Source organism: Neopsephotus bourkii, unplaced genomic scaffold (genome assembly GCF_033783945.1).
Source record: "Neopsephotus bourkii isolate Nb327-2 ecotype Australia unplaced genomic scaffold, CSIRO-AGI_Nbou_v1 NB_936, whole genome shotgun sequence".
NCBI lineage: Eukaryota > Metazoa > Chordata > Aves > Psittaciformes > Psittacidae > Neopsephotus > Neopsephotus bourkii.
In genome coordinates, this window is record NW_026901430.1 from 727,043 (window position 1) to 752,210 (window position 25,168).

At 38.0% G+C, this 25,168-nt stretch overlaps 1 protein-coding gene across 1 annotated transcript; it reads right to left on the reverse strand.

The window, feature by feature from the left end:
- Positions 1 to 1,150: 1,150 nt before the first annotated feature.
- Positions 1,151 to 21,527, reverse strand: RADX (RPA1 related single stranded DNA binding protein, X-linked). Its single transcript, XM_061357983.1, has 15 exons — positions 20,757 to 21,527; positions 19,858 to 20,000; positions 17,868 to 18,060; positions 14,052 to 14,160; positions 13,807 to 13,898; positions 13,590 to 13,712; positions 12,316 to 12,423; positions 11,401 to 11,568; positions 11,090 to 11,250; positions 10,372 to 10,583; positions 9,169 to 9,237; positions 8,039 to 8,118; positions 3,686 to 3,979; positions 2,252 to 2,434; positions 1,151 to 1,362 (listed from the first exon to the last, which is right to left on the reverse strand). Exons 1-15 carry the CDS (start codon positions 21,328 to 21,330, stop codon positions 1,217 to 1,219), a joined length of 2,655 nt encoding a protein of 884 aa, XP_061213967.1. The 5' UTR covers positions 21,331 to 21,527; the 3' UTR covers positions 1,151 to 1,216.
- Between the last annotated feature and the right edge of the window lie 3,641 nt (positions 21,528 to 25,168).

Here is a 25,168-nt window from a genome sequence, read left to right on the forward strand (position 1 = left end):
GGGGTTTGGTCAATAATGGTAAAATTTAATTGGCAAGCTTCCATAATGCAATCATTTCTTCTCAAAGAATGGAACTGAGACCAGCATTTCACATGGACAAGTTGTCAAATAGCAGTGTGTTTTAGCTCCTGCTTAAGTTCTTAGGGATTCAGTTGTGTATATGATTTGAGGCTGTTTCACATGGGAGGAAAAAGGGGGACTTGGTTTTGAACTCAGCAGGAGCCAGCTGCTACTTAGCACACAGGCAAAAAGTTGTCAGAATTTTACAGAGTCTCTTGCTCTTGCAGCAGTAGGAGCTTCTCACAGCTGCTGAGCTCCTTCATGTATTCAGAACACAGCTATTACTACAAAGAAAGACGATAGTACTGATCAACAGAAAAATCCCCAATGGTGTGACAAACAGGATCCTGCCATGCTAAGCGCTCCTTAAAGTCTGTTTTGCTCTTGCAAAGCTAGAAATAACTTCCACTAATGAAGTTTCTTTTTTTAAAAATATTTAATCATTTTTTAATTAATAAATAAAATATGTTAAAAAACTTAGGTTCTTTATACTTACTACCCAAAAATGTATATACAAAAGCAGCCATACAAAAAAAAACAGCAGTTAACCTTGTTCAGGTAAGAAGAACTGAAAATGGTTTTTGAATCACCAAAAGCCCAGACCCAAGTACTGAAGGCACCATGGTATTTGTTTTCTCAAAACACAGTAAGCTTCAAGACTGCCACTAAAAGATCACTACAGAACGTAACAGCTCTAATCCTCAAAATTATTCTAATTTCCAGCCTGAATTTTTATCACAGCCTGTTAAATCTTTTGCAACCATTGCCTTTAATATTGGGAAAGCCTGCCCCTCTTTTCAGTTCTCAACCTGATACATCACTTCTGTGTATGTATGTGCACAGGGAGAGAAAGAGAGATGGCAATCATACCACATCGTGGCATCCTATCAAAAGATAAGTTCACTGTATTATCCATTCACCCTTCTTGAACATAAGTGACCAAGACATTGTGTAATCTGTTTCAAGACTGTAAATAAAAGCAACAGCTCTCCTTCTCAGCTACACAGATGTCCATTACAACTGCTGTAAGAAACATAATTTTACATTTCTGTCTGCTAGTTCTAGAAAAGTGCAATATATAGAGGGTATATTCAAGTTACAGCAATTTTATTTCCCTCTTTTTGAACAAGATAAATTTGAAAAATAAGTTATTAAATTACACTGCATCCAGCACATTGGGTTCCACTGTCTTGTAGATTTTGCTTAGAAAGACTTCCACCTTATCACCACCCAAGTGACAGATGTCCAGGATGCAGACAACATGTTTGCCATCTAGATCCATCGCTGCTTTTACAATTTCATCTAGAAGTTAAGAAAAGGTGTTTTAATATACATACAGTAAACAGATATACTGGATTGATATTGTTTTCCATGCAGCAATGTGTGTATGTTCAACCTTCTTTCAGTGAAAAACCTCACTCTACCTATTAAATGCTGGCTTCCTGGGGTTTGGGTTTTGTTTTTTGGTAGAATTTTACTACTAAATTTAATTCCCAGAAATGACAGGGATCCAGAAAGGCTGAAACATACATTCCTTAACCATTAGTGATCCTCACATCCCATAGTATTTATTCAAGGAAAGGTAAAGATGCATTTAAATAAAATCAAGCCTGTCTATATAAACATACAGGAAAATATGATAATTACACAGCATTTTACAGTATGATACACATTAACAGTGTTCACCGTATTTGTTGTAAGGTGCTAGTAATTAGAAACATAATCCCAAGGAAAATAATTCAATAGCAGGCAAATAATTCCATTTACAGGTGCTTTAAGTTGCGTTAAAGCAAACGTTCAAAGGGACTTCAATGAAATGGATTGGCTGAGTGACTTGTTATTCCACTCTATTTCAAAGCAGATCAAGCCAAATATTCACATGCTCAGCCATATATCCTGGCTTCTATGTCAGTATAAATTTGTATCTAAGTGACTGCAAATACTATCTAGGTCACTTAGGACTTAGTAAGATACTATCTTCAGAGTATGAGAACAGCTCTGGTAAAAACTGCCTTGGAAGTTTGGTATTACATCTATTTACTGAAGGTGGCCACATAGAATTCATGCATCTTCCACTGAAGACATGAACGTGTCTGACTTACAGCAGAGATTTCTATAGAGGATTAACTCTTTTATTCAAAGATAAAACAAGAAACTAAACATGAGCAACATCAGTGAAAGCCAGACTCACCTGAAAGTGGAAACACGCCAGGAAGTCTTCCATTGCTACTGGCTGGCTGTTGACTTGCAGAGATGCAACTCATACAAGACAGTAATGTATCATTTTCAATGTCTTCTAGTTGAAATAAGTGGGGATCATCAGGACAAAACAGTGGAAGAAATGCAACATCTATTGCTACATCATGGTTTATACCTGTTGAAAAAAAAATAAAATTAAGTTCTTCAGCACATTAGCAACTTCATGCACTTTGTTCTTTTACCATTAAGTGATAACTGATGTGTGAAAATACATTTCAAGATATATGTGTATATATATTTATACAGAAGCACATTCAAATTGATATGATGTTATAACATACTGTGATTTAAAGGCTAACTGTTGTTAGCTTAGAAAACACTGAACCAACACTGGAAGCCGTTTCACGCTCCCTTTTAACTTTATCACTGCTACAAGGGTAGAGAAATTAATTTTCCAACCAGTGTATCTATGCAGTATGTGGGGCAGTACTTGTGCTACTTTCATCTGAATATTATATTGCAAATTGCAAGCCTCAGGATTCTAATGACTGTAAATATTCAAATACCTTCTCTTCAAATCTCCCTTAGCAAATAACGGAAACTTCTAAATTATGGGAACTTCACATGAGCATTGTTATGCTAGGCAATTTCTTTCTCTTAATGTGAAAAAAAATAACAGTATCCTACAGTAATGTTAACAGCTACACATCAACTTGCATATTTATATTTTAACAAAGATCAGTCAACTGACACTCTCTGCTAAACACAAGCTCCTGAGAGCAGTTGGTGAATACAGCTGAAATACAGCCATTCATTTTCCAGCATGAAATAAAGGCACTTTACGAGCAAAAGTACCCAAAAAAAAAAAAACAATTCAAAAAACAACTCAATGAGAATAAGGCTCAAAAGAAGCATTTACAGTTGTCCTTCTCCCTTTAAAAACACTAACTTGCTTCTGTTGAACCTCTCCAGCAGGAACGTCAGCTGACAATCAAGAACACTGAATAATTTATATGAATATGTCAGACTGGTTGAACTAGTGAGCAGGACCTACCTCTAACTGTAATAACAGCTTAAGGACTGCACACATTCTTCAAGTGATACACATAAACCATCAAAAATATAAACTATATGAAAACAGATACTAGAAATAAGATATTCAGTCATTTTATTTAAATGTATTTTTAATGAGAATTACAGCTTTCTGGTAAAAAATTATACTAAGTCATGACTCTTAACAGAAATCTAAACTGTCAATCATCTTTTTAAAATTCGAGAAATACTCAGAATCAACTGATTAATTTTGAGAAATCCATTCAGGTTCTGACAAACCTTCAAATCATTCTCAACTGAATGAAGCAAAGAGTTAAGAGCTTATACTGCTTTTGCATAACCATTTTTAGAGGCTGAGCTACCAAATACTTACCCAGGATTGTCACTTCATAATACCCAAGGCCACTAGCACTTTTAAAGTCACTGATATTTTTATGTGTTCTGGTTTCTTTTGGCTGGTGCACTGCTGCATGAAGGTTGTATTGTTGCATAAGGAAGTCTCTGTGCGCATAATCAAATTTACGTGGGATGCTTTCTGGGAAAACTGTACTGTGATGCAAATATTTCATTAACTTGTCTTTCACTTGTGCCCACAGGTCACTCTGCCACAAACCACAAGCTCTTCCAGCCTCTTCAGTTTCAAGTATATCACTCATTTCTTCTTGGTCTATTAAAAACAGAGAAAATATTTAGTTGCCTATAGGCACATAGAATCATATTACTTCTCTGCTAAATGAGAAATATTTTCATCGGAACTTTTCAATTATGAAGATACGGCAGAATGTTCAAAGCGTACAACACAACAAATTAAATTAGATTTGGAACATGGACAAACTAGTAACCTTAGAGGCTAGACTAGTAGTAAAAACTCATTTCATCACATGAAGAGCATCACTGTGGCTTGGTTTTGGCAAGCACAAAACTTGTTTAACCTTTGTAACCTTATCTAGGTGTTCCTGCTCCGGCAGGGGGATTGGACTAGATGATCTTTTGAGGTCCCTTCCAATCTCTAACCTACTGTGATACTGTGATAACACCATGAAAACAAGTTTAAAATGTGTACAAATGAAGGTAAACTTTTCCATCCCTTGCACAGTAACTGTATGTTTACACTGAGATTATGCTACCTTTACAATTTCTTGCTATATATACAGGCAACGATAGCTTCATTCTTTCCTATTACATGCAACACGGGAATTGTTAATGGCAGCTGTGTTAACACAACCATCACTTCCAGTTTGAACAAAAGTGATAAACCCTGCTTTTTGAGCTTATCAGAAAGTTCATTTCAAAATATTCCCAGTATAGTCTTGCACCTCCTCCATCTTCTGTGAAATAACTTCTCATCACATAGCCTTCTCTAAGAACACTGGCATTTTTACTTCCTTTTAGTGTCATAATTGCTATAATGTTCAAAAAGGAAGAAACCAGAATGTAGTACACAAACTTGATACAACATACACAAGAATATTCAACAACGAAGAAGTCTTGCTGCATTCAATTAGACAACAAAGGATTGTGAATTTAAAGAAAAACGACACTGCTACTGAAATGGAAAGTGTGTTCTGGATTGCATAAAGCAGCATTTTTCTCACAAAACTAGAATTCATCATATAAGTTAAAGTGGCACATGAAAGCTGTTACATGAAGAAACATTTTAATGACCATTTTACTTGGAGAATTACAGTATTCTCTACAAGCATGAAGAAGGAATATTATACATTAGGCAAATAAAATACAAAAAATGTTTCAGAATATAAGTAGGTGGATTAAAAAAAAGCACCTTCTCTTTCTAAAACTTCAATCATAACTTTGCTTTTCTCTCTCAATGTATAATTGGCACCATAATCTGTGTGTCCTGCTTGTACACTCCTTGACTTAGCATAAACGTGTAATTAGGAGAGCACAGGAAAAATAGCCATCACTGGTTATTTAAACAATATGATGCCGAAATCTTTAACAATCTGACTGCAGTTTAGAGAAAAATAAAGCAAATGTTTGAATTCTTCTAGCTACAGACAGCCTCTTGGCAGCAAAGACTACTTTCTGCTTTAAACCAATTAAAAGCATAAAAATGGCGATGGTGAACATTGAAACACGATTTTCCGCAAAAAGCAACTGAGATGAACCCTATGCTCATCTCAGTTCAATTAGCAGAAAGAGGTTTTTTTTAAACTTACTGTATATTTATAGTATACAGTAGATGTTTCTTCTTGTAAAAATTTAGAAGTTACTTTGGTTGTCAGCCTACACCATTACTATAAAGTTCCTTTCTTGCAAACACTTTTGCTAGTAAACCTGAGTCAGTGCATTTCTACTTCAGTTACTCATGTTATCTTACAGCACAGACTGCACTCTTACTTCCTTGTACCTCTTGCAAAAAATAGTACCTGGAGTAAACGAAATTCCAGTGAGTGAACCATATTTCAATACTGCTTGCTGCCTCAAGATATTTCAACGTTAAAAAAACACTAATAATTTGTTTCGGATATCTCTGTTAGCTCTTTTTGCACATCTACCCAATGACTGCTAAAAAAGTGTTACTTTGATGCAGACTGCTATGATATGGAGAGCAAAGTGTCAGCACTGCTATACATATCTATAAAGGGAGGAGGGAGGGAAATTTCATGTTCCCAGAAATAGCTTCTAAAGGCAGTTTCCTTTGCTGGTATTTAAAAAAACAACAGGGCTCCACTTGGGACCATGGTAACAATGCTACGAAGCTCAAAGTAAAATTCCTCCATTTTATATAGCACCTATGACCTGAACTTCCAAAATCTGAGATGAGAGAACACAGCATGGAAGCGTTCAAAAACTGTGTAGATGAGGTCCTTGGTGATACGGTCGTGGCAGTCCTGAGGTAACGGCTGGACTTGATGATCGCAAAGGTCTTTTCCAACCCAGTTGATTCTATGATTCTATAGAAAAGTGCTGACTTTGATACATATGCCATACTTAATAGGCTTGTTAAGCAAAATATAAACATACTGTTATTTAGATAAAACTAGCATCAGACAAATACTGTTTTATATAAGACTAAGAAATACTGCCAAGAGGACTGATGTTATGTGAGAAAAATATGTGCATATGTTTAGCAGCTACATTTAGTAACATATTCATATAATTACTGCATACTTACATTAGATGAGAGACTGATTAATTTATTTTGGTCTACACTCAAAACATCAGTCAACCAAAGTTATATAGGGTTTCACATGCAGTGAGAAAATATCAGTGGAAAAGTTTAAGAATAAAACTATCTAAAGATATCTGTAGTTTACATACAGGTATCTAAATAAGGGAATCTAAATATAAGTATCTAATGCAAGATTTCTTTAGGACACATAAAAAATGAAGCATGTATTTCACTGCTAAGATTCCCATTCTTTTTTTTTTTTTGTTCTTGTTGAAAAGCAGCCTTTTAAAATAAACAGCATACATGCATTCATTTTATGAGATCTTGATGGTACCACAACAATTCTAGAGAGAGTAACACCATACTAAAATAAACACTACAGGTACCAGAAATTCCTCTAAAAATCACTTCAGGTGAAAACACTCAATCTGATTTCTTGGTTTTAAAAGTGATAAGAAATTTCACTGAATACTAACAACTAATAAAGCAATTAATTATCAAAAAGTTTCTTATAGATCTCTTAATTCTGAAGAACAGATCTCAACATACCACCTGAGGCTGTTCTTTCTCTGGAATAAATCTTCACTTTAAACAGTTACTTGTACAATTTTTTCTCCAATTTGGAAGTTTCCTCATCACTTCAGTCTCTAAATATATTAAATATTTAGGAAAAATAACTAATTTCTACTGCTTTAAAGCAGCACAATGGAGTAGATCATCATCAAAAGGCTACAAAAGGACAACCTACTGTGGTCATTAATAAATGACCTGCTGCCTTGCCAAAATTAAAAAGGATGGACAACATTACACATAATCTAGTGATACACAGAAATAAATTGGCAGATGTTAATGTTGGGACAGATGCTAGGAGTAGACAAACTTTTAGATGAAATTACATGACTCAGAGTATATTCAGTCAGCTTTGAAAAGAGGAAAACATGTCAAAATATTTGCATGAAATAAAAAACAGACCAAGCTGCCCATAATGACAACTGACAAATTACAACTTTTTCTTCATCCAAAATAGATATGAAGAAATTAACTGCATAGAACACAAGTTTATTCTTCAATTGCAGAGGAAGAGAGAAAAAAATAAAAATATTAACTTAGAAAAATCCCTAAACCAAATGCCATTCTTATTACTGGCTTGTAGTAAGGATGTTTCATCTATTTCTTTCCCACATCTTGTATTTATCTTTTTAATCAGGTACTCACAAAGCTCTGGGGCTACCTTCCCTGAGAGGGACAATTTTATCGTATGTAGATCACTACAGCAAGAAAACTGAACAGAAAATATAAGGTCTGATGCCATCAAGTGTTTCAGAGGTACAATACTAACTTCAAACTTGTATAAAACCCATGCTGTCCTTCCATCCATCCTTTAGAACAAATCAGGGACATGACTTAGCAGAATAGCATTAACAGTACTTTGCTACAGTGGCTCCCTAGAGGTTGATGCAGTCAGATGTACAGAAGAACTGTCTCGACAAACAAAGGTTATACGGATCTCTCTGTTGCCTGTTTTGGACCTAAAGAGAAGAAGTAAGCTTAAATCTCCTAAGGTTGATATAACAACTATTTGCAACATACCTGTGGAGTGCTGTGAACTGTCTGACAGAGTCTGTCTATTTTTATCTTGCACAGTATCTTCATGTTGGAACTCATCCAAGCTATAAAAAGGAAGTTACAGCACATGCATTTAAAACCTATTTAACCTCAAACACTATGCAGCATAAGTTCAAACCTTGACAAATTTCTAGTGAAAAATGATACAAGCTCAGATGAGCGAGCACTAGTACCTGGTTTCGTATGCTGAGACATGTAATACAGCAACTTAACATGAGACCTACCACACTCAGTAAACCAGTCTGGAAGAGCTTAGAACAAGAACTACTTATTTCTTTGCTTTATGAAGCAGATAAGAATGTATTTTACATCATTCTATGATGATTCAATGAATCATCATAGATTTACACCCAAACCCCAGTGCTCATGCTCAAAAACCCAAGTGTTTGTTGCCCTCTACTGGGCACCTCCTGGAAAGAGCATGTTTCACTAAAATCCGAACATCACAGATGGCCAACAGGTTTATGATTTGATTCTAGAACACAGATGCACAGGGCGCTGCTGCACTTTCATAGCAGAACCCTTCAGTAGTCAAAACTAAAGCATGAATGGAGCCATGTCACCACTCCGGAATCCAAAAAGATACAGAAATTCCAAATACATATTTTCCTGTGGACATATGACCCTGTTGTAACAACAATCAGTTAAATCAAGCAAACTAGATTTTTGTTATACTTTGTTTTTTGAATCACAAAATTTTGAATTAATGGTAAGCAACTAGTCTCTAACTATCTCTAACTAATTACCTACGATATCATGCAGGAGAAAAATGTAACAGATACTCTGCAGCCAGATCATGGTAAAATAAGCTCTTAAACCCACTTATTCCTTTTTTCTTTGCTACATTCCTGTTGTTATAAACTCACCACGATGTCTGAATAAACTTATAAAAAAAATAATCCAGTGTTTCAGAATATAATAATCCCATATATTTGAATCAGAATCAGTGCAAAGGAAGTGAATAGAAAATATGAAACTTCCCTGATCTGTTCTTTCATTTCACTTCCATACTGGTTCCAGACCTGTAAAAATTTGACTTCAAGTATCTGTTCATCATTGCAATTACTTAATATAACTGACTTCGTATGACTTACCCAAGTTTTCTTCTTGCAGACCGTGTGAAATAGTGGTGAGATGATACAGGAGTGACGGATGCACTTCTCCTTAAAGTAGGAAATTCACCATTATTTTACAGTGTTTATTTAAATGGAAATACACCAAGCAAAGAACATGTATGTTCTTCTTCAAGGCAGAACTAACCTAAGACACTCAAATGTTGGATTTTTTCTTACATAATGGAAATCAACTAACAAGCTTGCTGTAATGCTGACAAGACTTCTGTTCACCAGGGTTTTCTAAGTTTTCATTCAATCCTGTTTATAACTCATCTCATTTTCTCTCAAAATATTCCAACACCCACCCTCTTCCCACATTGAATTTTGGATGTGAAAATTCAAGAAAAATACCCTCTTTATAGCATGAGAAATCCACTACAATAAAAATAAATAAAAATTGAAATGTGACTGGCTAGATTTTTGCAGCATTAAATCTGTCAAAGATACACCAGGCTTTTAATACTAAGTATAAGATTTTGCACAAACATTGCAACAAAGAGCAATCTTACACAAGCAGGTATTTTACCCGAGACTAATATTGTCGCATCAGGCAAATTACTTCGTCTTATTCTGTTTCCTTATATTGAAATGGTATCCTTTGTCTATGTCTGACTAGATGGAATACAGTTTCATTAAATCCCATCACAAGCAGAGCCACAGTATTACAAGTTATTTTGAGCTGTTAGGTACCTTAGCACATGACCACCATCTATTTGCCTTTCTGACAGCAAGTAACAGCTACATGCAGCATAGAAAAGAATAAGTTAAGTCTGAAACTAAGGAACAGGTATACCAGATCCTGATTTTGCCTTATCAGTGAAGGAGGAATCTTATTTCCTCACACCACTTAAACAGTTGCTTGTTTCAAGGCTATGTTACTTAACTACATTGGTTCAAGTATTAACTACTTTTATTTCAAGTCTGTGAGATTAATAACAAAGTAGCACACATATTAATCAGAAGTGAGCTGTGCAGCCCAAACACCTGCTTTAATCAAGCTTTCAATAGCCCTAACAGTGCAATTGTCATCACCTGATGCTAGGAAAAGTACCTAATTGCCCTTTAAACTGTTTATGCTTTCAGAGCTTTCTTATATATTTTTCTATGGCCTGTGTTCTGAATTAACTTCTGTAAACACTTTTTAGAAGATATTATTACTAGATATTTATGAAGAGAGCTTACTGTTGTGCATCTGTATCTAACCTGTGCGGCATCTTTCTCTTGACTGAAGTCTTTTGCGACAGCAGAGCTTGGTGATGATGTTTTTCACCAGGAGTGTACTGTGACTCCAGAAAAGACTTAACTTCTCTATTCTGAAGGTTGGTGCCTTTTTCCTTGTGAACAGAGTCTTCTTTGGATGCAGCAGAACTTTCAAGGGACTGAGAATTATCCTCCTGCAACAACAGTTAATTGTTTAAGAGTTTCAAAGCACTTACAGTTTTGCTTCTAACTAAAAAACCCGCAAGTTTCAAAATAACTTTTAAAGGAACATTTTACCCTACTTTGTGAAAGTCATGTTATACCTAGCAGAAATTATCTTCTAATCATATCAGTAAGATAAATTCTGTCTAAAAAGTTGACAGTGAGCATGTTACAGTAGTTGCCTCTTCCACATTCTAATTTACATTAGGTTATCCAGTCAGTCAAACTAGAAACTTATAGTTACACAGTTCTGAGTCTGAACTGTGGAGGAATGCCGTAACACTTTCAGAAAAACACCGGATCATTGCTTTTTAAAAAGTTCTAAATTATTACTTTTGAGAATGTTGCTCTCAAAGTAGCAAAAGTTAATCAAGAAAAAATGTAATGAGGTTCTCAAATGAACTCAAATGAAAGATTCTCCACTCTGGTTATAATCATAGCTGCTTAAGTGCTATAGTGTTAATCCCAAACACTGTACCTGAGCAACTTCCACTCCTGAGGCTTCTTCAGCCACATTGCTACAGCTGACGTATCTTATGGAACTAATTATTCCCTGAACAGCGATGCGCTTGTGTTCTCTGTAGTGCAAGTCTTCAATCTCTTTCCCTGTTTCACCTATAGCTTTCAAAACAGATTCAACTGGAAAAAAAAATATTTTTGAAAAAATACAGTATCAAATGTCTGAATGAAAGACTCAAAGGAAAATTTGTTACTAAATACTAAACTGATTTAAAAAAATCATTTTTCTTAATAATTTTAAATCTTTAAAGATACTTGACAGTACGATACCTTTATTGTTTTTACAGTATTTCAAAAAGTTATTTGGAGGTCGTGGAAAAGGATAATAGCCACCAATGACAGCTTTCTCCATTTGATCAACTTCGTTTTGTGTTTTAGTCCACTGAATGAAGTTTCTTACTTTGGTGTCCTTGGTGTATGGCTGGCCCCTGTGCCACCCTTTTAAAACAAAAATAAAGCAGGTTATTGTCATCTGTTCTCATCCTGAAACTATCCTGAACACTGTGTAGAAAAAAAACAACACAACAGATTAAGAAAATCTGGGCTACAGAACACAAAAGACATCTTTCTACCAATTAACAGTGTCGTACTAAATTAACAGTGTCTGTGACATTGCCTGTGACATTGACTAGCAGTATCTAGCATACAGTATCACAATACCATAAAGACTACCGTTAACTGCAGACAGTAGTATTCAAAACAGACTACCAGAAGGAATGCTCCTTCAGCACCACCCAGCACCACATCCTTTTCCGCTGAGAAAGATGAAACATAATAGTTCTCCAAATACTTGGTGAAAAAGATGAGCTAAGATAAATTAAGGACAACTATATCTTTGTTTGTTTGTTTGTTTTTCTAATAAGGAAATGTGTAAGCCAGAAAAGCTGCAAGTGTTGATGTTTTTAAGGAAGTGGTAATCTGCATTGCTACATTATCAAAGGATTAGAATTGTCTGAAAAAATTAGTAAATATGACTTAAACCAATAATACTTTGGTACTTTTTATAAGATATACCCATTAATGCCTCATAAGAATGCAATTTTCTTTTTTCTGTTTGCAGTGGTATTTCATTATTTCTGACAGGGTAGCCAATACTATGCATTGATTATTTTGTTGTAAAATTAAAATATCCTTTTCAAAGAAATAAGATGAGAACTACATCGAACTAAAACTAGTTTAAATTACCTGTAATGAATATTTGACTTTCATTTGAAGTTGTAAGGTAAACTGTGATGGAAAGATTCTCAGTGAGGTCCCGCACCACTCTCATCTGTGTACACACCAAATATGTCACTGGAACAAAAAAACAAAACCATAAAAGCCTTTCAGGTTTTTTTCCTGGTATTTCATTGATTTCAGAATGTTAAGACTGATACACACTGGATAAATTTTATTAAGTGCTCTAAACAAGACATTTTACTTTTTGAGCCAATAAATGCTTCAGCACAAATTGAGCTTCTGTTATGAATTACAATATGGAGATGTAATTAAACTGTCAGTTTAATAACTGTGTAAGGAAATTTCAGCATACATATTATGACTAAAACATGAGATACTTCATCAGTCAGGTAGGATATCCATGAAAGAAGTAATCAATATGGATATTAAATGGCTGTTTTTCTTAACAATAAAAAGCATAAAACCATGGAAAGCACAGGAAATCATGACATGCCACTGCAAAACTTCAGCATAGAGTAACAAACTCACTCTTTTGTTAATAACTCACTTTATCACTGGAATGTCATTCTTTGCCATTTCCCCATAACACTCAAGATTAATACAGCCCTAATCTTAACAGACTGCAGCTGGTCCTGCATTATATGGCATAAAAATGCACATGACATCAACCAGTGCCAATGGAAGGATGAGCACTTGGAGGAGAAGAGAGAGATGGCAAGAAGAAATATTTAAAGTTCTTTTAAGATAATTAATTAAGGATTCCCCGGTTTGAAATACATCATTATTAGCTCACATGTAATAACTAACACAGCTGGGCAATGACTGCTTTTTGGCCAAAAAATATTTATTCAAAGAAATCAAGCTTTTCCACTTTCCCCTCTCTCTTCTCTGCCAATCCTCTTAAATTATTCCTATTAAAAAATTACTTATTTACAGGGCAAAAGGATCAAAGATTTGACCAGCTGCCTGCTTTATTTGCCTCTGATGTAAGAGACATTGCCCCAGGTGGTTCACTTAAGTTTCTGTTTGAAATTAATGAGATCATGAGCCCCAAACCCAGCTGGCCATCTATTTGTTTAGAGTAACTGGCAGATTGCAATATCATAAGGGTTTCAGATACTGTATCTTTAAATTTTTATTTCTGATTAGCTATTTTCCCTTTAAGCAGCTACACCATGGCATTTTTGTATTCAGTGGCAATTATACTCTGAATATGAAATTAGCAACCCAGTAGAAAAACACTATAAATAATTATTAATAAGCATTATAGAGATGAATACTTGGGTGAATATTCTCAAACACTTCTGGTTGAGAAGATGCAAATAATTCCAGTATGAATGGTTGGTCCGAGGTCCCGTCAATGGCATGTGCCCAACGATAGAGCCAGAAGTCTTCACCATGTTCTATATAAACAAATATTAAGAAAAACGTATAAACATTTATTCACAAAGTTAAATGTCGTTTGCTAAATTCCAAAAGTTATATTCATAGAAAAACCTTTCTTTCTTGTTCGTTCAGCCCTTCCTACGAATGTCACAAGACCAATAACATCACAGGAATGATTGTTTGGTAAGCCATCCAGTTCTGACCTAAAACCAAAAAAAACCAAAACCATGAGTATTTGCTAATAACAAAATACAAAGCTTTCTCAAGCATTTATCAGAAAATATTTCCAACTAACATTCAGTGTAACACAGTAAAACTAAAGTTGCAGCTTGACAGACAACAACACTGTATTTTACCTTGTGATAAATCGATATTTAACTTCAGGTAATCCCCACTCTGGCTTAACCATTTCTTCTGGAATAATAGTTATTTTAGTAGAAGGATCTCGAACATTAAGGCTGATTTCTAAGAATTGGAAAAAAAAAAAAGTCAGTAACATTCAAGGCATGAATGCAAATTAAAACAAACAAACAAAACCTGCAAAAAAAACAGGGTTCAAGTTTCTTAAATGAAGTATTCCAACTGTGTCTCACCATTTGTGAAATTATGAATCAATTCCTCTAATTTTATGTTTTCATCAAAATAAAGCAAGGCATTCAGGTACAGCATCCAACAGTGCCATTTTATAATCTGAGCAATGTTAAACTTTCCAATTCCCTACATGAGCCCATGAGTCTGATCCAGCCAGATATTTAAAAGACCAGCAAGAGAAACTAATACTACAATACTTATTAGATATGAAGCACATTTTACGCAAGCTTCATTCCCAAATGTCACCAAGATTTAAAATTGACTTGGAGACAATAAAGTAAAGCAGGAGATAGATCTAGGAGATACAAACGTCCACATCTGATACCAGTTCAGGTAGTTATTAATATGATAGAAATATACCATGACCATAGAGGAGAACAAAAAGTCTTTCAAGGTCTGTCTCTCTATAGCACTTGAAGATTCTCATTTATTAAGCAGACTGTTTAGACATTTAACAACAAAATGGTGGAGTACGGGGTGAAGCAAGGGGCTCTGCAACCAGACAAAAAATACAGGAAGAATGGCTTCAGCATCTAGAATACACAAGGTGGTTCTCTACTGTCTCTCTCCTAAGAGTAATATCGCTGCTATGAAAAATACAGATTCTGATGAAGCTTCTACAAGATGACTTAGTTTGGGTAAAGGGTTATTCAAATAATGTACCTGGAAAAGTAATTAAATAGGTATAAAATATGTATACAATATGTAATTATATCCATGTTTCATACTAGCAATGCAATATTAGGAAGGTGTTAGACTTGAAATCAGACCCTCTGCTTAAGAATTTTCTTTTGGCTATTGCTTTCTAACGGTGTATTTGGAGAAAAATTGTGGTTTTGCATATGGTGTTTTAAGACAGTATCTTAGAGATAATTTCTGAAAACAAAACTTCCTCATGCATCAAAACTACTTACCAATTGTTTTGTCATTTTGAGATTAGATAAAAGACATCTACTCAAGACTATACCCTGGGATGATTCAGAAGCTAAGGTCAGCCCAGGCTATTCAAAACAGTACCACATGAATTCGGTGATTTGTGAAATGCACACACCACCTAGCAGTGAAATTCGCAATGTTGGGACTACCTATTTATGTTCCAAACATTTTAGGTCCTGAAACAGCACTTTTCAGCATGTCATATAATGCTGCAGCTGCAAACAGAAGCAATGCAGAACTTGATTCACAGAAATCTTGCAAGAACTCTTGATTTGGAAAGTCCTTTCCATTGTGGCCTTGTCAACCCTCCGGATATATTTGACAACATTTACAGGCGAATACCGGAATCTGGTGGAATCACAAATTGGAAGCAGATGATGAAAAATATATTACTCAAGTAACTGACTGTCTTAACTAGCTAGCTGAAGAACTTTTGGAGCACTCATTGTGCACACTTAAAAAACCCTGAAACATTGCCCCGTATTGGGCATATACAGAGTTCTATTAATGGAGTAATTAGCGAGGCATTAAATTGCACTTCAACTGAATAAAAAAAACCCCAAACCTACGCACCAGGAGTTACCTAAGATCAATTTTAGAACTTCTCTAGAAGTTTTTTATGGATATTCTGTTCTCTTTAGATTCTCCTCTTACAGGATAAAGGCATAAGATCCATCAACGCATGATGTTACGTGCTTTTCTAAGTTTACAATAAGACAAACTTGTGAGCTTTGTGCTAAGAAAAGGAATAAGATACTGTACATACATTGATACGAACCAAGGATTAAGTGATTTTACAGTTTATTCATGGTCTTAAAATACCCCATGGCACTTTACTATAGACTGTCTTGCAGTTCTTCCATTTACAGCCCACTGGCCTACTTTTCCATTGTGATCTCTCGTTAGCATTTCTACCCCAAAAATGCTTGCAGATATCTCAGCCATTAAAACGAAGTGATATTTGCCTATACAGAAAGTCTCCTCATGACATTTTACTCTGTCTTTTCTCCACAGAAAGGTTTTCTGTCAATTATAATTATTTTCAAGGGTGGTTTATAATCATCAACAGTTTCCCTCACAAACTTCCATTCCTGGCTAAACATTTTTCTTCTGCCAACTCATCACAAACACTTCAGACATTAAGATCTGGTTTTAAGACAAAGTCACATTAGACTGAGAATACAGTGCCTCTAACAGAGAAAATAGTTTGGTTTTGTGCACTGAAGCAACTGCATTAGGAAACTGTCATTATTTGTAAGTTATATATACATACATATCCTTCATTAACATGCATACGTATTTGTTTATTTAAAAGAAGTTGTTTGAATTTTCTGAATGTTGCCTGCCATTTTTTCCAAGTATGAAAGCAAAAAAGGGAACTCATGTTCACTGAAAGAAAAAAACAAAAAATTGACCAAATCCCCTTTGAAAAGGCTATTATTGTGTCTTGGGTTCAGCAGTAGCAGTCACTTTTCTCCTTCTTAGTAGCTGGTGCAGTGCTGCGTTTTTGACTTTCAGCCTGGGAACAGCACTGATAACACCAATGTTTTTAGTTACTGCTCAGTAATGTTTACTCTGACCAAGGACTTTCTGAGTCTCATGATCTGCCAGGGAAGAGGTTAAGCTGGAAGGAAGCAGAAACAGGACACCTGACTTAAACTAACCAAAGAGGTATTCCATACCACAGCACGTCATGCCCAGTATATAAAATGAGGGCAGTTACCTGGTAGGGCTAGATCACTGCTCGGCCGGGCTGGGTATTGGTCGGCGGGTGGCGAGCGGTTGTATTCTCTTCCCTTGTTATCTCCTTTACCATTATTATTATTGGTGGTAGCAGCAGTGATTTGTTACACCTTAGTTACTGGACTGTTCTTATCTTGGCCCATGGGAGTTAGATTCTTTCGATTCTCCTCCCCATCCCTCTGGGAGTGGGGGGAGGAAGAGGGGAGTGAGTGAATGGCTGTATGGTTTCTGGGTTGCCAAATGGGCTTAAACCATGACATATTGTTATATTGCAGCACTTTTATTTCTGTAGCATAGCTTCTTTGATATCTGTCCCATTAAACAACTGCAAGCAAGAAAATGCCTTCTCATAGCTGAGGAATATTTGTCATAATTGCTCTACCATGGAGCTGCTGTTTTCAGCACAGACATCAGTCATCAACGCAACTTTTTATCTAGTGGGGCTTAGCAGACACTCTGGGGCTTGACCATATACACTAAAATCTAAAGACAGATCAGTGACGTGGAAGAATGTGTGAGCCGTGCACAAATATCTGTATTATTAAACAGGAAGTAGAATCACATTAAAATTCAGTGTCAGAGGCCTGTCTTTATGATGCCAATACCTGACATCAGGGATTAGTTTTTTATTTATTTTTAAATAAAAAGTTAGTTAGTTAGTTTTAACTAACTGCGGCAATAAACTTTGTATACATGATCCAAATATGAACCAAGGAACAATAAGAGCTTGGATACTAAGACACCTTTCAGAGCTAATATTTAAGGATATATACCCTATCAATTAGTTTCAGCAATGGATCAGTTTATTTCTATGCAGAGCTACCTCTGGATCACTTCATTTCTGTGCAGAAAATGTACTGCTATATTTAACTGAATCAAAACAGGTTTCTCTGATACTTAACCAATTGTAGAAAATCTCTTCATCTGTGAATCCCCTGGGGTTGGTTTTGTTTTAAATGGGTAACTGGTTTTGACAGCGTACTGCTCAAGAAGTAATACTGTGCCAACCTTCATACTGTTATACCATTCAGGACACAATGAGTTCCACAAAACCATTGACATCATGCCTGAACCGTCAGCAACTTCAAAGTAAGCCTAAAGGAAAGAGAGACAAATACATTCATATCTTATATATCATTCTGGTACTTATTTATTCTATATAACGTATCAGCTACTTGACTTATGAACAACTTCTCTGATGATTACAGATGGATAGAGTATGTTCCAAAACTTGTATTGAATACTAGAGTTGAAGAAAACCCTAATTTCCACAAAAGAATACTTCCACAACTATTCCAGCCCAAACTCTTCTCTTTCCAGTGCTCACTAATGGTAGGAGACACCAGTTTCGCTCTGTGGTTTTTTGGAGAAGGTTGTGGCAATAGCATATACAAGAAACAATACTGAAAAGATTCTTCTTTGTCAAACAGAATGCTGTATTTGGAATAATATTTCAAAATATCCATGAAGGAAGTTGAGATGTTGCAGGATTATTTGCTAAACATTCTTGATCAAAACACTATACAAGTCTGACTTTGAAGAAAAACCCTACAACCTACCAAAACACAAACTCCTAAAATAACCTGCATCGCAAACCACTACATTTTCATTGAAGTGTTTCTCATGACAAAGATTTATACACTTGTTGGGTTTGTTGTTTTGTTTTTTTAAACTGGGCGAACTTTGAATCCATAATTGAGCAGATCACTAAGCAGTGAAAAAGATTTTTAAATGCTTTTATAATGGTCTTAGAAGATAGTAATCCACTGAAAAAAGATCTCAGCCTTATCAAAATACTTTATTTTATCCATTCATCAGCCTCAGTCATCTGCTTTTGTTCATAGTACTATCTTTAATATATCACCATTCTTGAACGTATTTATCACCTTATGTGTCTTTTCCCCTTGCTGCATCTAAAGCCCTCTTTACCTTATTCCAAGTTCAATACAGAGACTATACAAATCAACACTTGTTAGTTCATTCTAACACTCCTGATTAGTCATGAACCATTCATCCTTGAAAGTAAACCATTATAACATTGAATCTTTTGTTACCTACTGTTTTTTATCTAACAATGATAATTCATCACACAATACTATTTAAAGAAGGAATGCATAAAGCAAAGCGCATGTAAATCTGTCTCCTAACTTCTTGAGCTAACTCAGCTCTGGTTGTTGATTCTACACCAGGAAATATGACTGATGAACTGCCAAGGAAGTTTGAGTATCATCCAGACTATCCTGAAAAGTACATCCAATAAAAAGATCCAGATTTACCTTCAATTGCACAGGGAATGGAAACTTAGAATAAGAGACCACCACAGCCCTTCATTAAGATGCTTCATACCTCTCTCCACCCATGGAAGAATCATATGAGTTACTGGAGCTCTCTGTCAAGTGCTGCCCTCCTGTACAGGGACTGGCTGGGATGGAGCTGATTTTCTTTGCATCAGCCTGCATCGTGCCATGTTTTAGATCCAAGACTGTGTTAACACACCAATGTTATACCTGTTGCTGAACAGTGCTTGTACAGTGTCAAAAGTCTGTTTCTCACTCTGCCACTCCAGCAAGTAAGCTATAGATGGGCAAGAGGCTGGGAGGTGACACAGCCGAGATAGGTGACCTGAACTGACCTAGAGGATACTCCATGCCATGTAACATTACGCTCAGATATAAAACAGGCTGCTATTCTCCCCAGAGTACCCATTGTTGAGACTGGCTGGGCATTGGTCTACTTGAAAAGGCTCAGAATTTTAGTGAAGGTAGCAAGTTTAATATAAAGTAGCTACAATATCATTCTTAACTTTACGTACTTGCTATATGGCAATAATGATTTCCAAATATCCTACAGCTATTTGTTCAAATGTTAACCGATGCATTTATCTCTCTTTACCTGATAAGGCATATCCACTTTTTTCTCTGGTCTCCCGTAGTACCTTAGTCTAGATTTGTGCAGGACTCTCACAAGAAGTGGATGGTAGTGAACTCTGCTCCTCCAGGTCATTTCCAGCTGACCAAGAGAAATCAGCTTGGAGACTAAGGTTAACGGGAGGACAGAAAGAGAAAAAGACCAAAGTAGTATTTATGATTGAACATTTAAGTTTTCAGGAGTAAAGTTCACAGATGAGGACATCACATGTATTTTCTTAATGTCTGTAACATCTAAAAAGGGTTATTTTTTTTATACTGCTCACCATGAGATGCTGTTCTGAGCTATATGCAAACAGTATTATTTTGATTTGTTTTGGGTTTTTTTTCTGGTTTTGTTTTTAACCTAAAGAGAGCACTGTGACACTTTAAATGACAAGGAAGCATCATCGGATGAGCACAAGAGCTAATGCAAAAGATATAGGCGTTAGCCTACAAGAGCATCAAACTCATGGAAAAGTCCCACTTATAACTCCCCCCTCACTTCACTTCATAGACTGGTCTCAGACCCTCAACATTGACCATGTTTTGGGTGGCAGCTTTCAGAAGGGAGCACCAGTCCCACGGACTAGCCAAGAGATTACTAGGGGAAAGGATATTTTTGCCACCTCGGGAGCCTGGGTGCAAGCACCGTATTCTCAGTCAATGTTTTGGAAAGTTTTAAAAACTCTCTCCAAATAAAAACGTAAACTGTGACACATATACCACATTCATATGGGTGCCTGTCGCAACCGGAGGGGCACTTCTCATCAGGGAACTCAGCCCGGAGAACAAGCAAGGCAACAACCCCACCTCTTCACCAGTGCGCTGCCTCACGTTCCCACCTACACCCCCTTCCCCTGAAGCCGCCTCCTCGCCGCTTACCGTTGACGTTCACCTTCGCTTGGGGCTTGACCGCCACCCACACGTCTCCGTAAGGATCCTCGTTGTTCCATAGCGGCAGGTAGTGCTTCTTGTCGCCGCGAAGGGGCAGCAGGCGGCCGCGGGGCAGGGCGGCGGGGGTGGGCTCGTCGCTGCAGGCCAGGTCCAGCTCCAGCTCCTCCAGGCAGGGGAACCCGTAGTTGAGGCGCTTCTCTTCATACCGGTAGGAGCAGCGCGTCAGGCGCAGGCGCACACCGGCGTGCAGGTGCGCGCGCTGCACCAGGCCGTTGAGGCGCGGCGCCAGGTAGCAGCGTTCCTGGTGTGCGCCGCTCGCCAGCGTCACGTCGTACCAGTACTGTGCGGCGCCGGCGCTCTGCGCCTCGGCCAGGTACCGCTCCACCGCCACTACCGTCACGGGCGGCGGCTCCGCGGGGAGCACGCTCAGCTGCGAATCGCCTCGCGCTTCCTCAAAGACTCTCTGAAGCCAGGAGGCACTGCCGCTCTCCGCCACCGCCTCCTCCCGTCTCTCCTCGTCAGGGCGGGCGCTCCCGCCGCTCTCTGGGGTAGAGTCCTGCATAACAGCTTCGCGCAGTCCCTCCCCCGCGCCGCGCCGCGCCACCGACAGCCGGAGCCCGGGCCCGCTGCTGGGGAGGGCGGCGGCCTCAGCCTGAGCCTCCCGCAGTCACGGGCCCAGCCGGAGCGCCGTCATCCCGCGCGCGGGGTGGAGCTGGTGCGCGCGCGCGCGCCGAGAGCCATTCAAACCTCCCAACGGTCGTGGAGGGGGAGGGAGGAGCCAGCGGAGCCGGCGCGGGCGGGAGTGTAAGGGAGGAAGCGGGGACCCGGCGAGACGCAGGGAGGAGCAGCGGGCAGTGAATGGCCGGGTGCGGGCAGCGAGGAGGGGTTTCTGAGGCGGCGAGCGGCGGCCCCCGCTCCTTCCCGTGAGCTGGCACCGATCGGCCGTCAGGAACGGAGCCGGGGCCACAGCGCGGGAGGGCTGTTCGTACTTGAGCTGCGCTGCCCGACCTCGCCTACTTGCGGTGGGCCGGCGGTGTGCGCTGTAGGTAGCCCCAGACCCCCGATAACAAATAGTCCTGTGATGGACTTTGTGCTGCACCTGCACCTGGTGCCGCTTTAAGCGGATGCATAAGACTCAGTATTGATCATTATTGCTTTGACCTCATGTTCCTGATTACACTAAAAGAGTTTCATGCTAGCTCTTAAAATTGTATTTACCCCTTTTATGCTTGCAGGGTGTTGTTAATCATAATCATCCTGCCATTGCAAACATCTGGGTCTTTGTTGTTTCCAACAGCAATGACTGTGTTTCCATCTATTAGAAATTATTACAAGTGGTCCCTAAGTGTGTGACCTCACTTTTAAATTTTATTATTGATTCTCATCCCACTGCTACCATCAAGATCATCTAGTTATTCTTTATGATATGATGATCACTTACTATATTAGTGGAACTTCAGGGGATTAAGAACTTTATAGTTGATACTTTATTAGCATTTACTAAATGCATGATCAAAGGACTGGGGAGCCTGCTATTAGAAGAAAGGCTGAGGGAGCTGGGCTTGTTCAGCCTAGAGAAAGAAAAAGGCTCAGGGAAGACCTTATTGCCATCTTTCCAGTATTTAAAGGGTGGCTATAAAGAAGATGAAGACTTCCCTTTTACAAGGAGTCACATGGAAAAGACAAGGGGTAAAGGGCGTAAGTTACTCCTGGGGAGATTCTGACTGGACACAAAAAAGAAAGATTTTTCACAATGAGAGCAATCAGTCATTGTAATAATCTTCCCAGGGAAGTGGTGGGTTCCCCAACAGTGGGCACTTTTAAGATTCGGCTGGACAGGCTGCTGGGACACCTAATCTAGGTCATGCTTTGCCAAGAAAAGCTGCAGCAGATGATCCTTGAGGTCCTTTCCAACCTGTTCTATTTATTTTTGTCTACTGGAGAAAATGTTAGGATATAAATTAACAGGACAGAGTGAGGAGAGAGGTCTGCAGATAAAGAAGCAGGAAGAGGAAGAAGCAGTTTCCAGTATTTATAGTGTCACTGGGTACAGATAGCCTTTGGAAAGCCAGAAGACCAAAGCTTAGGCAGAGCTGCTTCATACACTGGGCCAGCAGAAAGTAGTTCTCCAAGTTCACAGCTTGAGAATGATTCCGTTCTTAGTCTACTGCCTTTGCCACTATGGAGTGTTTGTCTTGGGGAACCTGGAAAACCTGTTGCTTGAACCAGTTAAATCAGACTGAAAAGCTGGACAAGGGGTTTATAAAACCTAAGCCTTTTCTGGCCTTTAGATTACCCTAGGAATGGTGAGTGTAACAATGCATTCCTTAGTGAGGAAATTTAGAACACATCAGTCATTCTTGATGTTTTTGTTGAAGCCGAGATACTGAATAAAATCTCAGTGTGGAGTCTTTTCTTTCCTGTAAACACATGATCTGTTGTGTGTCCTGATAAAATGGCATTTACAATTTAAAAACCCAAACATGACCCAAACACCTTTTTATTGAGGTTGCACAGGATGTGATTTCACATCACATACCAGCCTTATGCGCAGATGTGGTGTAGTCTTTTTTCCAGCTGTTAAATGAATCTGTAGGTGTAGTGAGGAAATCTGTGGAATATTGTCAGCTTCTCTCCACTTTTGTGCTTGTGACAGGACTTGCAGAAAACAGGTATTTATTTATAGCAGACTTAATGGTTACATGTGTATCTATTGTCAAGAACTTTTATCATTGTAAGTCACTGTGGTTTCAGTCATGAAAACCATGGAGCTGTAGCTTTTGTGGTGTGATAATGGACTGATAGAATTAGTTAATACTTTATAATTTTGCTTAAATGTGTATGAGTTGCAGTTTCAGATATGGGATAGTTCCCTTTCTTAGGAACTCGCTCCTGTTACCTTCTTTCTCACCAGCAGAGGTCTAGCTAACACACCCATTTCAAAACTGGAATGGCATGAATTGCTGATGCAAGGCAAGACACGTTTTACCTTCTGGTGATGTCTGTAAGTTTCTCTGGGTGTGGTTTCTCTGCCATAGTGACCAGTGGGACAGGTGTGATTGTATTAGAAACTGCAAATTCAGAAACACTTGGAAAATCAGTAATGTGTGGTGAGGAGCCATCAGCAGATGGCTGTATTAGAATCACAAAAACTGAGGGCTCAATGCGTTGTGTTGAGCCTGTTCCAACAGGGACGTAAGAAACTCATTGAAGACAACATGATTTTTTGTATACCTACAACTAAACATGCTGAACCATACCAGTATCGAACTTGGGGGAATCAATACAATCTCAAATTCTCAGACATAATTAGCAGCCAAGTATCTCAGGTTTTATATACAACACCTTAAGAAAAATAGCAGTTAGCCTCTCTGGGAATGGGCTATGCTGAAGAGGGGAATGTTACTACATTCTGTTAAACTTTACATTGAAGGTATCTTGGGGAAATGAAAGGCACAAGAGAATAAAGGGTGATGCTATAGACTTAAAAATTAACTATTGTGCAAGATTATAAAGCTTACTGTAAACCACAGTTCACTTTTATGTGGGTCTTTGGAGAAGCAATTTCATTCTAGAGCAATTTTGTACCATGAAACAAACTACTTTGAGACATAAAGCTAAAATTAAAATGCCATTTCATTTGAGCTGCAATAGCAATAGATAATCAAAGCTATTTACAGTTTGATTATATTATATAACTTGAATTGTGTATGTGTATCTTACTGCCTGGCTCTACTGATTGGCAAATAGTTGTAAATTAGATAGCTTTTCCTATTATGAGATAAAACCCCAAATGCTTTCACTTTGAACTGTCATTGTTTTATTTGCAAAAGTGTGTTTTGTGATGGTGAGATATAAACCATTTGTCATGGTTTAAGCCCAGCCGGTAACTCAGAACCACGCAGCCACTCACTGAACCCAGGACACTGTTTTGTCTTTTGGTGCAACATGAATAACACAACTTCATCAGAGCAATTCTGTCAAGTCAGAGTAGCTTTGAAGGGTTCTTTAGGTGGGGCAGTTTCTGCCAGGGAGAGGGGAATTCACATGTTCCTTATTAGTCCCTGCTAATTCATGCCTTCTCTTCCTGGCTTTGTTTGGCTTCCTTACAGATTCTAAAGAGAACATTGCTTTCTGATGTTGAGTAAAATTCAGTGCCCATTTCACTGTTGCCTTTTGGTACTAATAGGCTGATTTTGTGAAACACCTTAGAGAACATAAAAGAAAGAAGTAAACTTAGAAGTATGTAGGGTTGGAATGAAGAATGTGTGTGGTGGAGGAGGGGACTGAGTAAAGGATATATTAGATTAGCTTGATCCTGGCTGCTACCTTAAGAAAGGCCAAACTGGGGCCTCGTCTTACCTGCTGATGTCAGAGTTGTCCTGGAGTCTGGTATGCAC

What these genes read in the sequence shown, in the direction of transcription:
- RADX (XM_061357983.1), bottom strand. Translation starts at nt 21,330, where the DNA reads ATGCAGGACTCTACCCCAGAGAGCGGCGGGAGCGCCCGCCCTGACGAG. An exon ending in TGAACGAACAAGAAAGAAAG is followed by an intron (nt 13,713 to 13,806) that starts GTTTTTCTATGA and finishes TTGTTTATATAG; the next exon opens with AACATGGTGAAGACTTCTGG. An exon ending in TGGCGTGTTTCCACTTTCAG is followed by an intron (nt 1,363 to 2,251) that starts GTGAGTCTGGCT and finishes CTTAACTTCTAG; the next exon opens with ATGAAATTGTAAAAGCAGCG.